General features: G+C 34.1%; 1 protein-coding gene across 4 annotated transcripts in view; it reads right to left on the reverse strand.

Annotated features, from left to right (window-relative positions):
• The window catches only part of wasla (WASP like actin nucleation promoting factor a), a 42,246-nt gene extending 25,187 nt beyond the window's left edge, over positions 1-17,059 (reverse strand). For 2 of the 4 annotated variants that reach the window (XM_067379768.1, XM_067379766.1), the window contains exons 1-4: positions 16,652-17,059; positions 5,782-5,916; positions 5,284-5,370; positions 5,019-5,115 (exon numbers count right to left, since the gene is read on the reverse strand). In XM_067379768.1, the coding sequence (XP_067235869.1) occupies positions 5,019-5,115; positions 5,284-5,370; positions 5,782-5,916; positions 16,652-16,756 (424 nt within the window). In that variant the 5' untranslated portion in view covers positions 16,757-17,059. The other 2 variants (XM_067379767.1, XM_067379769.1) reach the window with 2 other exon arrangements.
• Positions 17,060-21,521: the final 4,462 nt, after the last annotated feature.

The raw sequence follows: 21,521 nt of genomic DNA on the forward strand, positions 1-21,521 counted from the left end.
TGCAAAAACAAAATTAACATTGTTAAAATGTGGAGGCCAAATTAAGTAGACTAGTGAGGTCAGGAACAGAGAGGTAAAGAGCCGGTAGATCACCAAAAGGAGAGGGAAAGGTTTAATTACGTTAGTTTTGGAAAGGTTAGGGGGAAAAGATGGTAAACAGAGGTGTCCTGAGCTCCTGTGCCCTTTCTCAAGACACTAACATCCAGGAATTAAATCAATGTTTTTTTAAGTTTTTACTTTTTTTGACAGTCCTCCTAGTTAATATTACATTTTTAGCACCAACATATGTGGTTCATTCATGTGAAAACGGATCATCTTCACATAACCTTAGTCTTAAAGGTGAAGTGTGTTTTTCTATTCTGTTAAAACACTTTTATATTCATCTCAATGGCAGTTGCTCAGCAATTTCATATTTTTAAAACCTCTCAAAAATAAATATTTCAGTATTATTTTATATTTTAAAATATAATGCAATTAATTTAATAACAATAACATATTTATTTATATTTTATTACGTTTTTTTAGGGCTCTTAAAAGCAACATTTCCAAACAACTGCCTATATTTTTAAATATAATATTATAAAATGTATTTAAAAAGTATATATATTCTAAATATTAAAAGGTGCAATATGTAAAATTTTCTGTGGCCTATTCAAAACAAAGGCGTAGCTTGATGATGCCAAGTTTGAGAGCGGAATCTTGGGACATGTGGTCTTCACCTCACAGCCGGTGATAAACAATAGGGATTGGAAATCATGTTCATGGATGCTATTATTAACGTTAATGTAGTATGAAGCAGAACAGGACCGAGAATTATGGGAGCTGAACAAGGGCGCTGGAGCGATTGATCAACACACGCCGCGAGCAGCGGGACTTTTATTATGAAACAGTCGCCGGCGCCACTTCCGCTTTTCCGGTCATGAGTATGAGGTAACACAGCTCTGTTTATCATATTAGATACATTTGAGTGTGTTGAAAATGATGTTATAACGTTACTCTGAGCATTCGCTCGCCAGCTGCTGTGAGACACTGTTACACACTGCAGTAAAGTAGATTGATTTTAGAATATCATATTAATAAATGCTGGATGGCTTGTGTTGATAAACGGCATGCAATTAATTTTAAAACGTATTGTATGATGGAGAAAATGCTGTATTACTGTTACTTAAAATAAAGCTGCATCTGATTATGCCATGCTGAGGCACGGTACTCGCAAAAAAAAAAAATCAAGACAATTAGATTTAAACAATAAGACTAAACGTGTTGAGCTATATAACAATAATTTGTTTTCTGTCTATAAATGTATACAAACAGATGTTCCCTTGTCTATTTAAACATGTAATATATATTAAAGCGCCTTTGGTGTTTTCATGGTTTCTACAAAATAAAACCGGAAACCGAGGGTAACGCGGGTCTGACGCAATTGACAGGCAACTCCTCACACGTCCCGGAGCCTTGGTTAAAATTGCAATTTTCTCACGATTTATAAATATTTGGAAACATTTGGGATATTGTAAGTACTCAAGTGAACAAAATACATAAACACTGGCCTAGTGGTTTTTGGATATTTTTCTGAAAAATTCTTACATATTGCACCTTTAATTAAATAAAATATAAATAAATATTACACAGTATCATTCAAATTTTTGGCCTTTATAAGATTTGAGCCTTTTAAGATAATGTTTTTGAAAATAAATTGTTACGTTCAATCAAGGCTGCATTTATTTGATTTTTTTTTTTTTTAAATAACATTTTTAAAATATATTTAAAAATGTAATTTATTCCTGTAATGCATCATTCCGTCACATGATCCTTCAGAAATCATTCTAATATGCTGATTTGCTGCTCAAGGAAAAATTTCTTCTTATTATCATCAATGTTGAAAACAGTTGTGCTGCTTTATATTTTTGTGGAAACCATTGATACATTTAATCCAGGATTCTTTGATGAACAAAATTCAAAAGAACAACATTTATTTGAGAAAAAAAAACAAAAAAAACAAACAAAAAAAAACAATAATGTTACAAAAGATTTCTGCCACTTTTGATCAATTTATTGCATCCTTGTTGAAAAAAAAGGATACATTTATTTTTATTCAAAAAATAATTTTGAATGGTAATGTACCTATACGCATGTATGAATTAGGGCTGGGCGATATATCGCATGCGATTGTCACGCACATTTCGTCAGTAAAGCCGGTTCCCTGATTACCGCTAAATCGGCATCACCTGCTTTCAAATGGAGCGCCATTTAATAGACAGAGCCGTAGATCACTGATAAGCCACGCAATATCACGTTCATATCGCAGATGAATCGCCTTCGATTATGAACACGATATTGCGTAGCTTGTCAGTGAACTACGGCTCTGTCTATTAAATGCCGCTCTGTTTGAAAGCAGGTGATGCCGATTTAGCGGTAATCAGGGAACCGGCTTTACTGACGAAATGCGCGTGACAATCGCATGCTCTATATATATATATATATATATATATATATATATATATATATATATATATATATATATATATATATATATATATATATATATATATATATATATATAGCCCAGCCCTAGCATGAATAAATAAATCGCTCTCTCGCAAAATTATTTACTATAATATATTCAAATATGTACAATGTTTTCCCAAAAAAAAAAAAAATTTTGTTTTTAAATATATTTTGAAAATTCCTTTTGGTGCCGCTAATAGCAACAATTTCTACACTTCACCTTTAATAACCAGAAAATAACTGAATGATTCACTGTATGTGAATGAAATCAAACTGTGATCCAACAAGCTTGTTTGCAATTCAACCACATTAAACGTAAAGAGAGGGCAGACAAGGCAGACATAAGAGGCGTTTAAGGCACCAGGGCCTCTTTAAAAATCAGTTAGTGCAGAGAGAGGCCTAAACTTCAAAGCCCAGCATGCAAAACAGAGCAGGAAGTACTGGAACCCAGCCAGGAAGTAAAGAGAGAGCCTGCTGCTTTTACAAGAGGGACATGAGGAGAAAAGGCCCACTGTGAAGGTTTTATGACAAACCCTACGGAGAGGATACCGGCACACTTGCTACGACTACAACACAGATTACAACTACAGACTGAGAAGAACAGGAGGAAAGATGGGGAGCGATAAACAGAACTGCAAATGAGCAACAGGAAACAACAAGTTAACATGAAATTAAGCCATAAATGAGCTTGTTAAAGGAAAAGTTCACCAAAAATGAAAACTCATCCGTTGAACACAAAAAGAGACATTTTGAATAATGAATGATGACTAGAACTTTCTAAAACCCACCATTAAAGTACCATAAAATAGTCCATATGAGTTGTGTGTTATATTTCAAGAGTTCAGAAGTTACAGCAGAGCTTTGTGTGATGAACTGACTGAAATTTAAGTCGGTATTCACTGATAATCTTCCCTCCAGTAAGCTGTTAAAAGCTAAAACCGAATCCCGAGTCAGTTGAGTTGAATCCAAAAACCAAATAATTCGGGAACAGTCAAGCGGATCAACCAATTCATAGGACAAAACAGACTCAATAGAAGGTCCAATTCACAAATGACGATTCATTTCTCTCATGAACATGCCAAGAGGAGCTGGAATGGATGTTCAGATTTATACTAATACTGATGTATATTTTAGTCTTTTCCTCACACAAAATACTGTATGATTTCACTCATTTTTAATATAGTGCACAATTCATATGAAACACTTATTTTTTTGTCATTTTAAACCTGACAGCTCTGGTTCTCATGCACTTTCATTATATTGAAAAGAGTGGAAAAGTATGGCTGGATATACCAAATACGTTTTTTGTTATTTGTTTGTTTTATTAGTTATTGTTATATTCATGGAAATACAATATATCAAATTTGTTGCTATATCAGAATCAAAGACTTTATTCATGGTAAAACATTAGTATCGGTTTATTTGTTTTTGTTTTTTTATCACTATATTTGAATCAAAGGCTATATTAATTGTAAAAATAAATAATAAATTATTTTTTGTTTTTTATTTATTGCAAAGAAAGAATCAAAGGCTATATTCATGGTAAAAAAATAAATAAATAAATAAATAAATAAATAAATAAATAAATAAATAAATAAATAAATTGTTTATTGTTTGTTCCTTTATTTGTTGATATATCAAAATCAAAGACTTTACTCATGGTAAAACATTAGTATGTGTGTATTATTTTTTTATTTATTGCTATATCAGCATCAAATTATATATTTATGGTAAAAATAAATAAATACAAAATTATTTTTTTCATTTATTGCTATATCAGCATCAAAGGCTATATTCGTGGTTAAAAAAATATAAAATTTGTTTATTCATCCGTTTCTTTATTGCTATATCAGAATCAAAGATGTAATTTATGGTGAAAATAAATAAATTTATAGATTCATTTTTTTATTCATTGCAATATCAGAATCAAAGTCTATATTCTTCATAAAAATATAGTAATACAACAATATACATCTGTCCACAGTTTTGCTTGGTTACACTATTTTAATGTGTCCCTATATTACTGTGTGATTATACATATCAATATTGAGTAATATTAATTAAGTACATGTACTTACTTTAGGATTAGGGATAGGTTTAGGGTTAGTTGCATGTAATTATGCCTAATTTATGGTTATTACTATAGTAAATACATGTAACGTGTAACAAGGACACATTAAAATAAAGTGTTACCTTTTGTTTTATAACGACGTGAAAATGAGTAAATAATTATAAAATCTCATTTATGGGTGAACTACTATGAAAAACACAGATTTGGGGAGAAGGAAAAATGTTTTAGGCACTTCAAAATCTTTGATTTCGATTGAATGTAAAGCTTATTAGTTTTTAGACTGTGATAGTTCACCCAAAAACAAAATCAAAAAAATGAAGCCATATGGATTCGATTTGAAATGGCATCAGAACGAGTATGTGAATAATGACAATTTTCATTTTTGGTGAACAATCTTCTCCTCAAAAGAAAAGAAAGAAATTAAAACCAGCACATTTACCGGTTTTTCTCTGTCGTCTGTTGAGCAGTTCGTTGAGTGCACTCCGAAATCGTTTGGCTTCCTCTTCACTGGCAAAGTTGAGGCCCATCTGACAAGACTAAAGAGCAAAACACACCATATGACCAATAAAGACTAAAAGCAGTTTTACACGAAAAACAAGAAGCGACTAGCCAAACAAACTTTTCCACAGAACATCTCCGGCTAGTTCTCTATTTGCTTTCTTGCTAACGGTCAACAATGTGAAAAATTAAGAAAAAGGACTCACATCTCCTGCGAAGGTAATGAAGTAAGATCTCGAACTATTGATCGCGAAATTATTGTAGAGCTCCTGCTCAAACTTTGTTTTTCCATCCTGCAGAAAATTAGAAATAAGATATTGTTACTAATGTAAACGATGTAATTTCAACTTTTTGCACTGGCTTTATATAAATTCTATTTATTTGTTTGTTTTACACAGAAATAGTATAGAGAGGAAATGAAAGGCAGGGAAACGAGGGGGTTAAAGGGATAGTTCACCCTAAAATAAAAATTAAGTCATCATTTACTCACCTTGGTGTTGTTTTAACGGACATTTTTTTTAAATTGTGGTCCACAAATGAAAGGAGGACATATGGCATTAGATGGTGGTGAACTATCCCTTCAACAAACTGAGCTGTGGTTCCAGCCCAATTTGCTTGGAACGTCTTGTTAGAGCACATGCACTAACTGATATGTCACGGATCTGATATCTTTGCGGTTTATTTGATCATCTCCGAGAGCTCACCTTGATATCAAAGACACGGATAAAATAAGACCTTTGAGGGTTGTCTTTCACCAAACAGGCCACGCCACAGCACCTCTTGACCCAGGACGAGCCCCTGTCCGCCCCGTACACCTGGACCACTGCTGAGCACAATGTCTGCAAAAAGATGAACCACCATGAACTTTGTGAAAAAGAAAACTACACGTTTGAGACACTTTTTTTAATTAATCTGATCAATCAAAACAACCAAACAAATATGAAGTCCTAACACACATGAATACTTATTATAAATAAACAGAAATATTATGGAAATTCTCAACTTATCCTTAAAACACCCTAGGTTCTCCAATCCTAAAGTTTTTCAAGGGAGGGAGGGAAGGAAGGAAGAAAGGAAAGGAAGGAAATGAAGAAGGAAGGAAATGAAAGGATCCTCCTTTCATTTCAGTCCTTCATCCTTTCCTTTGAAATGAATGGAAGGAAGGAAGGAAGGAAGGAAGGAAGGAAGGAAGGAAGGAAGGAAGGAAGGAAGGAAGGAAGGAAGGAAGGAGGAAGGAAGGAAGGAGGAAGGAAGAAAGGAAAGGAGGAAAGGAAGGAAGAAGGAAAGGAAAGGAAGGAAATGATGAAGGAAGGAAATGAAAGGAATAAAAGGAGGAAGGAATGAAGGAAAGGAAAGGAAGGGAGGAAGGAAAAAAATAAAATAAAATAAAATAAAAGGAAAGAAGGAAGGAGGAAATTAAGGAAATGAGAAAGGAACGAAGGAAATGAAAGGAAGGAAATGATGAAGGAAGGAAATGAAAGGAATAAAAGGAGGACGGAATGAAGAAAAGAATGAAGGAAAGGAAAGGAAGGGTCCAGGGAGGAAGGAAAATAAAAGAAAATAAAGGAAAGGAGGAAGGAAGGAGGAGAGGAGGAAGAAAGGAAATGAAAGAAGGAAAAGAGGAAGGAAATGAAAGGAATAAAAGAAGGAAGGAATGAAGAAAGGGAAAGGAAGGGAGGAAGGAAAAGAAAGGAAGGAAGGAAATAAGGAAAGAAGGAAGGAAGGAAGGAAATGAAAGGAATAAAAGGAGGAAGGAAGGAAGGAAGGAAGGAAGGAAGGAAGGAAGGAAGGAAGGAAGGAAGGAAGGAAGGAAGGAAGGAAGGAAGGAAGGAAGGAAGGAAGGAAGGAAGGAAGGAAGGAAGGAAGGAAATGAAAGGATCCTTTCTTTGATTTCAGTCCTTCATCCTTTCCTTTGAAATGAAAGGGAAAAAAGGAGGACGGAATGAAGAAAAGAATGAAGGAAAGGAAGGGAGGAAGGAAAATAAAAGAAAATAAAGGAAAGAAGGAAGGAAGGAGGAGAGGAGGAAGGAAGGAAATGAAAGAAGGAAAAGAGGAAGGAAAGGAAAAGAAAGGAGGAAGGAATGAAGGAAAGAAAAGGAAGGAAGGAAATGAAAGGAATAAAAGGAGGAAGGAATGAAGAAAGGGGAAGGAAAAGGAAGGAAGGAAAAGGAAGGAAGGAAGGAAGGAAGGAAGGAAGGAAGGAAGGAAGGAAGGAAGGAAGGAAGGAAGGAAGGAAGGAAGGAAGGAAGGAATAAAAGGAGGAAGGAATGAAGAAAGGGAAAGGAAGGGAAGGAAAAGTGGCTGGATATTTTTAAATTCACATTGTTTTGTTTAAATATATTATTTATTAGTTTGATTGGTTCTTTATTTATTGCTATATCTGAATGAATCAAAGACTTTATTCATGCTAAAACATTAATAACATTTGTTTATTTGTTTTTTATTTATCACTATATTAAAATCCAAAGGCTATATTTATGGTGAAAATAAATAAATGAAAATTATTTGTTTACAATTAAGTCAAAATTGAGAACAAAATTGACTTTTAAAACAAGTTTATCAAAAATATATGTTTCTACAAAGCAGTTCTTCATTAATTAATTCATTAATGTGATCAATTAAAACAAAACAACCAAACAAATATGAAGCCCTAAAACACAAACATGCTTATAAATACACAAATAGAAATATGATGGAAAACTATTCCGCAAAACATCAAATTATTCTCGTATATATTTTCTCGTATGTTCGGGTGGCATTTTTTATTAATTTCATGCAAAAACTGCTAAAAAAAAAAAGCGCAGAAATCTGTATGAATACTGCATGATGTTGTTTGCTGCAAACACAGGCCACTGCAGATATCAAGTACTGCTGTAATTGAAACTACAGTCAAGAACTTGGAGACACACTTGATGGGGCATTTTATTCTCTCTCCACAGGGACTCTTATTCTAAGAGTGTCTGCGTTCCATGCACATGACCGAAAGCAGCATTTCAAACACCCTTTTTCAGGACATGGGTTAACTTACCGAAGGGAAAAATAGGCCAGAATCTTGGCAATACTGTCATGGGGAGGACAGCCAAGATCTCACAGAAGATGAAATATTTTCCATGGACAAGTAACACATACAGGCTTATGCTGAGCAATTACTGGAGAACAAAAAAAACCTTGTCCTGCACTTTAACGTACACTTCAGATGGGAACTACATTTCTGATGATAAAAGCATACAACACCACAGATCATTGAACAAAACCTAAATACATCTGAATGAAATCTCTGATCAATATGGACCTGCTGCTGTTGTTTCATTAAACAATAACTAACTACAACAACACATCAAATAAATGAATAAATAATCAATTATCAAAAGTATTCTGATCCATTAACCAGATTAATCAATGATCAAAAGTAATATGCTCGATTAACTGAAATAAGCAGAAATTAAAAGTAATTAATAGGATTAAAGTAATTTAACGGGATTTTTCCTGTTGGATTAATTTAAAGGATTAGTTCACTTCAGAATTAAAATTCCTGATAATTTACTCACCCCCATGTCATCCAAGATGTTCATGTCTTTCGTTCTTCAGACCAAAAATAATTAAGGTTTTTGAGGAAAACATTCCAGGATTTTTCTCCTTGTAGTGGACTTCAATGGGTTGAAGGTCCAAATTGCAGTTTCAGTGCAGCTTTAACCCTTAAATGCATGACTGTTTCGCCAATCATTTTTACATATTCGGGTCTTTATCGACCCGGATCTATATCTAAAACGGAAGGATCTCTACCTGTTGTGATAATATAAAACTCCTCCAATATTACAGTAACAATTACAGAAGAATAAAATAAAGCATATTTCCTTACCTTTTGGAGCTTGAAAGGGTTCAGTTTGAGTAGATGTTTTATGTCATCACCACTGTCCTCGTCAGAGCTCATTTCCCAGTAAATTCAGCAAATAATGGGCTAGTTTTATGTTTGAGGTCACGAATATGAGCCTATTTACAATCTCACACGTATTCTCAAAACTATGTAATTTTCAACATCTTCAAAATCAATATTTCGATCGCTAACAGCTTCACCAGATCCATCCAGTAACAGTTAGTCATATTTGATTGCGTTCAGTACTTGCTCTGCAGTAAATCGCTGAGCCATTTCATGTTTTTCTTATTATTTCGTTTTCTGTCTGAATGAGTTGTCACTTCAGCATTGTGTTTCAGACATTGCCACCTTGTGGAATAAAGGTGAATTGCACTTATTCTGTAATCTAAGATTCAATTATTGTTGTGAAGAAAAAATATATGTACACTCATACACACCTCGTGTCGTTAGCGACCCTATACAATTTTTTATAAAAAATTAATACAAAAATAGGCTTTTTTTTTTTTTAAATAATTTTATGATTTTTTTCTTGTTATATTCTTTATAATGAATTGATTGAGGAATACCAAGAAGGTTGATGTCTAACTTTAAAACATGAACGAGGAGGAGGGTAGTGAATGAGGTCCCGGGTCACTAAAGACCCGAGGTATGCATTTAAGGGTTAATGCGTTCTACACGATCCCAGACGAGAAATAAGGCTCCTGTCTAGTGAAACGATCATTCGTTTTCAAAAAAAATTAAATAAATAAATAAAAATATATACTTTTTAACCACAAATGCTGGTCTTGCACTGCACCACAAATTACATAATCACGTTGAAAAGGTCACGTGTGACGTAGGCAGAAGAGAAGTACTGTGGTGCGGCGAAAAACTCCAACTTAAATCATCCAACATTTTTGTTTTACCTTTTTAATGTAAATGTCATTTGACTTTGAACTGGTCTTTGCACGTTTGCTTTGTAGACACTGGAACGGTACTTCTGCCCAACTCACGTGTGACCTTTCCAACATGATTACGTAACGTGTGGCGCATCGCAGAGCAGTGCAAGATGAGCATTTGTGATTAAAAAGTATATACATTTTTAGAAAATGACCGATTGTTTCGCTAGATAAGACCCTTATTCCTCATCTGGGATCATGTAGAGCCCTTTGAAGCTGCACTGAAATTGTAATTTGGACCTTCAACCTGTTGGTGCCCATTGAAGTCCACTATATGGAGAAAAATCATGGAATGTTTTCCTCAAAAACCTTTATTTCTTTTCGACTGAAAAAAGACATGAACATCTTGGATGACATGGGGGTGAGTAAATTATCAGGAAATTTTAATTCTGAAGTGAATTAATTCTTTAATTGGATTGGATTGGATTAAGAAATAGTAAACTGATTGACAGGCTCTCAAAAGTAATCAGATGAATAGATTATAAAGGCAAAATTGATCAAACTATAAACTTTGACGACCTATAATTTGTTAATCAACTGAACATGTTTCTCAAAGTAATAGGATTAATTGATTGAAATGTGAAATTGATTATCAATTTATCATAATTTATGAAAAAAAAAGGTTCTCAAAAGTAATCAAATTGACTGAAATTTTACTTCAAAACTTCATTATTAAAATAATAGACCACAAAAAGTCAACATTGATCATTTTATAATCTTTGACTTTTAAAAACGATTAATCGGCTGATTATTTCTCCAATTAATCAATTATCAAAAGTAACCTGTCAATTAATGAGTGTTCAAAGTGTATTGTGAACTTGATAACACTTGATATTCATTAACGACAATTAATAAATGTACAATTCCATTTATTTAGAGACGGACAGAAAAAGAGAATGCTGGGTAACCAGTCGACTCATTGTGATCCTGCCACGTCAATAACGGCAACATCAATGAAACAACACTTCCCTTCATTTCTTCTGATGAAAAACTGCTTCCTCATGCTCCAAAGCTGCACATTCAGCATTTGAATTCAAGCACTCATTCTGTCTTGGTGGGCTGAGTGATTCAAGGACATCGCTAAACATACAACTACTGTATTCGGAGTTCATCAAGTTCAAGAAAGAGTCGAGTTTCCATATGACAAACAACAAACGTTCCTTGCATTCAAAGCGACCAAACACGCTCATGTAATCCTATACGTTTGATCGATCGGCTGGGTTTAATCGCACTCAACAAACACTGAACGGAGGGACTGATGGATATTTGCCAGGCTTTTCCATCCATACGGCATTCCTGTGTGCAAAAGTCTTTGCCAAGAACACAAATACTTATTTAAGACATGTTTCCCCCACTTTCACAGGGATCACCGTTTTTATGTTAGAATTTAGTTTGGTCTGCTTGGAAACCTGATTCTGGATCAGTACTGGCTCAGCAGCCCTATTCATTAAAGCTCAAATCTCCATGGAAAGGAGGCAGATCAGTTCACTTCCTGTCCTCAAAGACTGCTGATCACGCACAACCCACCCCCAACCCCTATCTTTTCCCTTTTCTCCATCTCTCTCACTATTGTGCAAATTGGACTCCGTCCACCCTCTGCCCTTGGTTTTCGGTGCCGGTTCGGGACACAGTGATGAATGAACCCATGACTGCTGGATCTTGGCCCCAAACAACGCGTCTCATATTTAGTCATTCCCAGTGAAAGCCCACTTTATGGCCTAGCTCTTGGCTGCCGTTCCTAGACGGACACTGCTTGCTTATGGACACTCTTCGCTTCCACCTAGACATGGACGAGCAACTTAAGTAGGTCTGATGGGAAAGAATGCCATATTTGTGAATCAGATTTCAAGCGAAATACGTAAAAGAAACACCCGTTTCACTGCCAAGCTTATTTCCATTTGTACATTACACAGTCTCTAATTTGAAAACCATTTTAATCGAATTTCATTTGCCAAAAAAAAAAAAAAAAAAAAAAAAATCACCTTTTCTTTGAGCAATCTAAGTAGTAGGGCTGGGGAAAAAAAAATATCGATTTTCATTTTTACGAACCAATATCGATTCTTAAATCCCAAGAATCGATTAGTCTAGTCTAGGGCTGCACAACCATTAATCGCGATTAATCATTTGCAAAATAAAAGTCTGTGTTTACATAATATATGTGTGTGTTCTGTGTATAATAATTATGTATATATAAATGCATGCAAATACATGTATACATTTAAGAAATATTATATATATATATTTTTTTTTATTTTACATATAAATTAGGGCTGTCAAATGATTAATCACGATTAATCGCATACAAAATAAAAGTTTGAGTTTGCCTAATATATGTGGGTGTACTGTGTGTAATTATTATGTATATATAAATACAAACACATCCATGTATATATTTGAGAAATATTTAAAAGTATATGTATTTATTTATATTTTTATATAATTTATGTTATATATAAATACACTTTTTGTACATAAATAACATATTTCTCTTAAATATATACATTGATTTGTGTGTATTTATATATACATATTATTTACACACATTACTCACACATATATTATGCAAACTCAAACTTTTATTTTGTATGCGATTAATAATGATTAATCATTTGACAGCCCTATTATAAATCTAAATATTTTATCTAAATATTTTTCTTAAATATATACATGTATGTGCATGTACTTCTATATACACATTATACACAGAACACACACATATTACGTAAACACAGACTTTTATTTTGCAAACGATTAATCGTGATTAAAGTAGTAGGGCTGGGTAAAAAAAAAATATTGATTTCTTGATTTTAATCGATTCTCATTTTTACGAACCGATATCGATTCTTAAATCCCAAGAATCGATTAGTCTAGTCCAGGGCTGCACAACGATTAATCGCGATTAATCGTTTGCAAAATAAAAGTCGGTGTTTACGTAATATATGTGTAATGGTGCAATATATGCACCATATTACACAATCTTTATCATTTATAATGTTCTTGAATATTTAATGCTTTGAATAAATCTGTCAAGTTTTTATAACAGCCACCATTTAAATAATGTATTTAAAAAAACTAATTGGAGTAGGAATATAATTACATAATTGTAAAGTTAGTATTAAAACTTATTATAAAAACTTCCTTAACTTCCACTAATTTAAGTGTTTGTATACAAATCAATCAATTTTAAAGGTCCGTTTTTCGTGGTTTTTTGAAGCTTTGATCGTGTTTATAGTGTGCAATATAACATGTGTTCATGTTTCGCGTGTAAAAAAACACAGTATTTTTCACAGTATTCTTCCCGTCCCAGAGAAGGCCAAACAAAGGTGATTGGACTGCGGGATGAAAATAACAGCGGTTCGACGACATGGCGACAAACACACTCTACAAACCCAACTCTTGCTCTTCTCCGTGGAGCGCAACAAGACCACGCCCCCTTTTTTGTGTATTCCTGTGGGCGGAGGTTAGTCAAAAACCTGTTTTAGTGACGTTATTAAAGGAGGAAGTAGAAGGATGTAGTCCAAACTGGCCGTTCGATGTAGGCGACTTCTGTTAAATAAATGTTATTTTCATCCCGCAGTCCAATCACCTTTGTTTGGCCTTCTCAGGGACGGGAAGAATACTGTGAAAAATACTGTGTTTTTTTTACACGCGAAACATGAACACATGTTATATTGCACACTATAAACACGATCAAAGCTTCAAAAAAACACGAAAAACAGGACCTTTAAAATTGATTGATTTGTATACAAACACTTAAATTAGTGGAAGTTAAGGAAGTTTTTATAATAAGTTATAATACCAACTTTACAATTATGTATTTATATTCCTACTCCAATTAGTTTTTTGAAATACATTATTTAAATGGTGGCTGTTATAAAAACTTGACAGATTTATTCAAAGCATTAAATATTCAAGAACATTATAAATGATAAAGATTGTGTAATATGGTGCATATATTTAGCAAAATGCTATTCTCTAGAGTTCAGTTTTATAGCTGACTAACGAGTTATAGTCCCTGAGTATGTTTTTCTGAGGTAAATGTGACGTTACATTGCGTTTGAAACACCGATAAGGTGTACTGTATCTTTCAACATAGCTTTTGGTGTTTATTCATGTTTATTTTGCGCTGTAACTGGTAAAGCGGAGGAGATGATCACTTCACGCGTGCCTCGCGTTACCGCCTCTCTTGATCGGAGGCTACAGCCTTCTGTCACGCCACATTAATTAAACAGCGCCAAAATGGTTATTTTTTGAATTTCATAATAAAATGGACAGAATTTGAAATCTGAGACTTTGTTTCATATCAAAACTAACAAAACACAAACTTATTGCCATTTATTGGATGGGAAGAGCGCTACAATGTTCTATTATTTCATCAATCGAAAACAGACTAGACTAGGGCTGCACAACAATTAATCGCAATTAATCGTTTGCAAAATAAAAGTCTGTGTTTACGGAATATATGTGTGTGTTCTGTGTATAATAATTATTTATATACAAGTACATGAACATGTATATATTTCAGAAAAAAAATAAAATATTTATATTTATATGTAATATAAAATACATATAAATATGTATATTTATTTATACATATATATTTATTAAATTTATACATGTATTTGCATGCATTTTATATATAACTAATTATTATACACAGAACACACACATATATATACACATATATATTTATTTTGCAAACAATCATAAATCTGATCGGATTTCAATCGGATATACCCAAATAATTTGGATTGACAGTCTGAACGAGGCTTCAAGAAAATAAAATAATTTTTTTACCACATTGGAATCGGAATCAATAAGCAGAATCAAAATCGTTAAAATTAAAATGATACCAAACCCAAATTATGAGCTGCTGTAAGATTTTCTGTCCGCTAGAGGTCACTAGAGACCTATTCAAAACAAATGGCGTAGCTTGATGACGGCAAGTTTGAGCGCAGAATCTTGGGATATGTGGTCTTCACATCACAGCCGGTGGAAACAATCGGGATAGGACTCGGGAAGAAATCATGTTCATGGATGCGATTATTAACGTTATTGTAGTATGAAGCAGAGCAGGACCGAGAATTGTGGGAGCTGAACGAGGAGCTGGAGCGATTGCGCAACACACGCCTCACAAGCAGCAGAGCTTTAATTATGATACAGTCGCCGGTGCTGCTTCCGCTTTTCTGGTCATGAGTATGAGGTAACACAGCTCTGTTTATCATATTAGATACATTTGAGTGTGTTGAAAATGATGTTATAACGTTACTCTGTGCGTTCACTCGGTGGCTGCTGTGAGACAGTGTTACACACTGCAGTAAGACAGATCGATTTTAGAATATCATATTAAATGCTGGATGGCTTGTGTTGATAAATGGCATGCAATTAATTTTAAAACGTATTGTATGATGGAGAAAATTATGCATCATTGTTACTAAAAATAAAGCTGCTTCTGATTATGCGATGTTAGCTACTTCACAAAATAGTGTTTTTCTCTGAGGCGTGGTAAAGCATGAGACTCACTGTAAATAAAGAAAATTAGATTTAAACAATAAGACTAAACGCGTTGAGCTATATAACAATAATTAGTTTTCTGTCTATAAACATAACCAAACAGTTGTTCTCTTGTCAATTAAAGCATGTAATACATTAAAGCGTCTTTGGTGTTTCCATGCTTTCTACAAAATAAAACCGGAAACCAAGGATAATGCGGGTATAACGCAATTGACAGACGACTCCTCACAGGTCCCGGAGCCTTGGTTAAAATTGCAATTTTCTCACGATTTAAAAATAGTTGCAAACATTTGGGATATTGTAAGTTCTCAAGTGAACAAAATATATAACACTGGCCTAGTGGTTTTTGGATATTTTACTGCAAAAATCTTACATATTGCACCTTTAATTAAAAAATATATATATTAAAATTAAACATTAATTAAAACTAAATCCATAAAATGATCCCATGATGGGAACCCATAAAAGGTTTTATATATGAAGCGCCTGACAGACCTATATAGAACCATCACATTATATTAATACAAATACTTCTTGGGACCACTGAAAAACTATGGGTCCTCAAGCAGGACATAAGATAACTTGACTACAATATGGTCACTTTCAATCATTTAAAGCTAAAAGATATAATTTAATAAGGACTCTACTAGACTGGATCTAGCAGGGCCAAAATAAGGTCTTCTTTAATCGCAAATTTGATGAAGAAATTGTTGCTGATGATGGGATAGATAACCACTTGAGACTGAACACAGCAAAAATAGATAGAGTTATGGGTTATCTAAGACAGTAATCTACATTAGCTCAAAAACTAGTGAGCTGCCTATATAGACAGCATATTTGAGCATCATAGGCACGTGCATCATTTAGCTGACTCAGAATTCACTTATGATGCTGTCTACGTAGGCAGCTCACTAGGTTTTTCAACACAGTGCTGCTTTACTCAAGCATAAGGCCTCTACTCTGAAATCACATCCGATATATTAATACAAACTCTCAATCATACTAATATCGAATAAATACATCTAATTTCAAACACAAGAGTCTCACACCCTTGACAGTCAGGAGGATGTTCCCATTCCCGATGCGCCCTTATGGACATCACAAACGCGTTAACAGACAACTGCCCTTGCCAGAACTTACAGCCTTTCGTTTGCATCACATCACGAGATATTTTAAAAGCAGGATGATTTGCATTTGAACTTGCGGTTAAAGGACTACAGATGGGCCGTGAGAGTAAACACAACTTACGATGCATTTCCTGCCCAGGTAGTTGAAGAGACAGTCGTTCTCCTGCGGGGTCAGAAGCAGAGAGCCCACATTTGCCACCCTCCTCTGGGGCGGGTGGCCGCTCATGTTGACGGATGAGGCGGATGAACTCGAGCGTTTGTCTCGTATTAGATTATTTTATGTGCAATCACAGATCAACATGGCCTGCGCTCGGTTCATCCCGTTAGGAATTCCGCTTACAAGTAGACCGATGCAGTGTTGCCCTCAATGCGCGGGCGATGCAGATGCGACTCGCTAACTCCTGTGGGTTATTTATGCTTTAATTCTTCCACTTTTGACAGACTGCATAATATAAACTTTCATCCCGAACTCCCAAAGCAAAACGATCCTTCAATCCAACATGGCAGCAGGACGGTAGAGTTCAAGGCGCACTTCGGGAAAGGGGGAATAATATTTGGTCGCGCCGGGTGTTAGCGTCATTTGTACAGCCTTCTCTTATTATTTAGTTATACAAATAAATACATTTTGAATCACTATAAAGTGTGTTTAGTGTCTAAACATGAGTTAATGTGTATAAAATCAGTGATAAGTATAAACGGAGCCCCCTCTGTTTCTTGTAATGGTCTGTCCCTGTTTTCTCGTGCCTTTTGCAGAATGCGGACGGGATGCGCACGGGATGAGGAGGAGTGTTCGATTCCGTGTCGACTCCGATTCCCGACTCCCACCGTAGGAGTGCAAAAGCGAACACATTACAACGTAATTGGCTGTTGTTTAATTGTAAATAAGCTACATGTAGGATAAACTCTGTGAATGTGACGCTGCTCACGAGTGAGCGATTTTAGATAACGGACAGACAACGAGAGTCGATTCCTGTGCTGGGAGTCGACTCCCACTCAAGGGCTATTGAGAGTCGAGGAATCGACTCTTTTGGAGTCGACTCTCCATCACTAGGCGGAGTTTCTGAGGAAGAGGGTGGAGCACAGCGCCGTCATTGATAGAAGGAGATTATGGTATTTGACGGATTTTATGGGGTGTTGTAAAGATCGGATAACTATATTGATGTTTTATAAAGCGGATGATTCCTATTCTGGCTTTTGAAAGGTTAATATACTACAGCGTGAAAACCATTAGGCCTAATGAGAGCCGAGGTATGACGATAAACACCAAATCACTGATCGGATCCCATAGCGGATTATTATTTTTGTTAGCAACAACATCCTAACAGAGACTAAATATTGGAATGATACCACATAATGCATTTGCTTAGTAAAAAGACTTTATAATGAAAAAATGTGTTGCACTTTAAGCAATATTAATGCATTTACATGATATACAAAGCAATTTATTAGGAAAATAGATTTTAAAATATGTAAATATTCCTTGAAAAAGTATATGTAAAAATACAAGAATAAACTTACAGACTTTATGCACAGATCTTAAAATCAGCATGGTAAGTTAGTCTAAAAAGTAATTAGTTATATCTTCAACAAAGTTATTAGATTACAGTACTAATTACTCACTCTAAAAAGTATTGCATTATTTTTACTAATTACTTTCTAAATCCCATATTAACCTATACAATGATAAACATTAAACCACGGTTTTAATTCTTTCAAATTGCATACATTTCTCTTGAATTTTATTTAAAGGGAGAATGTTACTTTTAAAACATACATATTAATCCACTATTTTATATGGAACATATATACAGTAGGCTATAATGCAATTACATCAGAAGTAACTGTAACCAAATTACAAAGAAACAAGAGTAATCCCTTACTTTACTTTTTTCAAGTACAGTTACAGTTAATTACTTAGTAATGAATTACACCCAACACTGAAAATTAATAGTAATGATTATGATTTATGGTATATTCACAATTTATAGTTTTTTTTTTTTTTTTTTTTTTTTAAAGTTCTTGTCCATTTCTTATCGCAATAGAGTCTAATGCATACTCATGCAAATTGCTCTGAAGTTTGCTTTGAATGCATGTCTTTACTTTTATTCATTTATTTTAAAGGGGACCTATAATACCCCTTACAAGATATAGCCTAATATAAGTCTCTGGTGTCCCCAGAATGTGTCTGTAAATTTTCAGCTAAAATACCCCACAGATCATTTATTATAGCTTGTCAAATTTGCCCCTATTTGGGAGCAAAATCATACAGTTTTTGTGTGTGTCCCTTTAAATGCAAATGAGCTGCTGCTCCAAGAGGGGGCGGAACTTTAAAGGAACACTCCACTTAAAAAAAAAAAAAAGGCTCATTTTCCAACTCCCCTAAAGTTAAACAGTTGAGTTTTACTGTTTTCGAATCCATTCAGCCGATCTCCGGTTCTGGCGGTAGCACTTTTAGCATAGCTTAGCATAGTTAATTGAATCTGATTAGACCGTTAGCATCTCGCTCAAAAATGAACAAAGAGTTTTGATATTTTTCCTATTTAAAACTTGAATCGTGTACTAAGACCAGCGGAAAATGAAAAGTTGTATGGGTAGGAACTATACTCTCATTCAGGCGTAATAATCAAGGAACTTTGCTGCCGTATCATGGCTGCAGCAGTGCAATGATATTACGCAGCGTCTCTCACAAATGTCTCCGTGGTTGCAGGGCACACTCCCTGTGTAAGCAGGGGCTCACAGGCGCTGCGTAAGTTGAATATTCAGAGTTGAATATTGACACTTGAATTTACTGGCTATGGCGTTAGAACTGGTACGCTGTTATTGCTTGCGAAAAACAAAATGGCGGCGCCATGGGTGGAAACATGCAGATTAAGGGGCAGTAATTTTATAATAAAATCCCATTAATACTTCACTAGGGGAGTGAAATCTGAATGGCTCATTTTTCACATGTTTGCAGAGAAAGGCTTACCACAAACAAATTAGGTTGTCCTTTTTCACATTTTCTGGGTTGGTAGATGCACCGGGGATCTGATTATAGCACTTAAGAATGAAGAAAGTCAGATTTTCATGATGTGTCCCCTTTAACAAAAGGAGTAACAAGAATTCTAATAATTTAACTACTATTAATAATTTATAGGATGTTTCATATCATTAGTTGGTCTTTTAATTTTTTCATTTAGTATTCTCTTGAATTCCTGACCATTTATATAAATGAAACCCAGCACCAAGACCTGGAAGCTGAGCCAACCTGAGATGTTTTATAAGGTGAAAGTCTGGCTTTCCCCATCCAGACTATAAACTATAATTTTAACATTTTTGTCACTAATCGAAACCACTAGTTCTATTCTATTTGGAGTGTAACACACAATTGTGTGGCTGCTGCATGTTTAGACAGTCTTTTCTTATGAGATAATGATGACCTCAGTTTTCCATGGAGATTCAGCACATTCTAGACTGTTATTACAGAGTAAAAACTTCACTTTGCCATAGCCTAGTAATTTTGGTTTAATTACTAAGAAGGCAAGATAAAGAGCTATCACTTTAACCCATGTGACCAAAAACTTTTGGAGCCCAGAAATCCCCACACTTATAGCAAGATTATTATTACTATTAGATAAGCTTTTCACAGCTATACTTTTAATTATTATGCTTGGTTAATAGTCGTCCAGTCTTATGTAACAGCCATCAGGGACAGAGCTCACCTTGTTCTTCCCTACTGATAAACAAATGGAGAAAGGAGAGACAAAAAGGAGACAGATGGAGGATCTTGTTTGAAAGCGGAGCCCTGCCAGGGGCCACCTGGCCTGCTGTTAAACTCTATCTATCTATCTATCTATCTATCTATCTATCTATCTATCTATCTATCTATCTATCTATCTATCTATCTATCTATCTATCTATCTATCTATCTATCTATCTATCTATCTATCTATCTATCTATCCGCCTATCTATCTATCAAACTAAATCTATCTATCTATCTATCTATCTATCTATCTATCTATCTATCTATCTATCTATCTATCTATCTATCTATCTATCTATCTATCTATCTATCTATCTATCTATCTATCTATCTATCCGTTTATCTATTTATCTATCTATCTATCCGTCTATCTATCAAACTAAATCTATCTATCTATCCGTTTATCTATCTATCTATCTATCTATCTATCTATCTATCTATCTATCTATCTATCTATCTATCTATCTATCCGTCTAACTATCTATCAAACTAAATCTATCTATCTATCTATCTATCTATCTATCTATCTATCTATCTATCTATCTATCTATCTATCTATCTATCTATCTATCTATCTATCTATATCTACCCATCTATCTATCATCTGTCTATCAGTTTATCTATCTATCAAACTAAATCTATCTATCCATCCATCCATCCATCTATCTATCTATCTATCTATCTATCTATCTATCTATCTATCTATCTATCTATCTATCTATCTATCTATCTATCTATCTATCTATCTATCTATCTATCTATCTATCTATCTATCCGTTTATCTATTTATCTATCTGTCTATCTATCCGTCTATCTATCTATCAAACTAAATCTATCTATCTATCCGTTTATCTATCTAGCCGTTTATCTATCTATCTATCTGTCTATCTATCTGTCTATCTATCCATCAAACTAAATCTATCTATCTATCTATCTATCTATCTATCTATCTATCTATCTATCTATCTATCTATCTATCTATCTATCTATCTATCTATCTATCTATCTATCTATCTATCTATCTATCTATCTATCTATCTATCTATCTATCTATTCCATGAAGGTTAAGAAACCATAGATACCAATAAAGAACCATTATTTTTAAGAGTGTATGTTCATTTTGTTGTGTGCTTTGTGAATTTATATATATATATATATATATTCTATTTAATTTATTTTATGTATGCCTATTTTTTTTATTTTTTATTTTCTTGTATTCTGTACACTGGAATAAAAAATTTAATCTGT

The sequence above is a fragment of the Chanodichthys erythropterus genome, chromosome 24 (genome assembly GCF_024489055.1).
Source record: "Chanodichthys erythropterus isolate Z2021 chromosome 24, ASM2448905v1, whole genome shotgun sequence".
In the NCBI taxonomy this organism is placed as follows: domain Eukaryota; kingdom Metazoa; phylum Chordata; class Actinopteri; order Cypriniformes; family Xenocyprididae; genus Chanodichthys; species Chanodichthys erythropterus.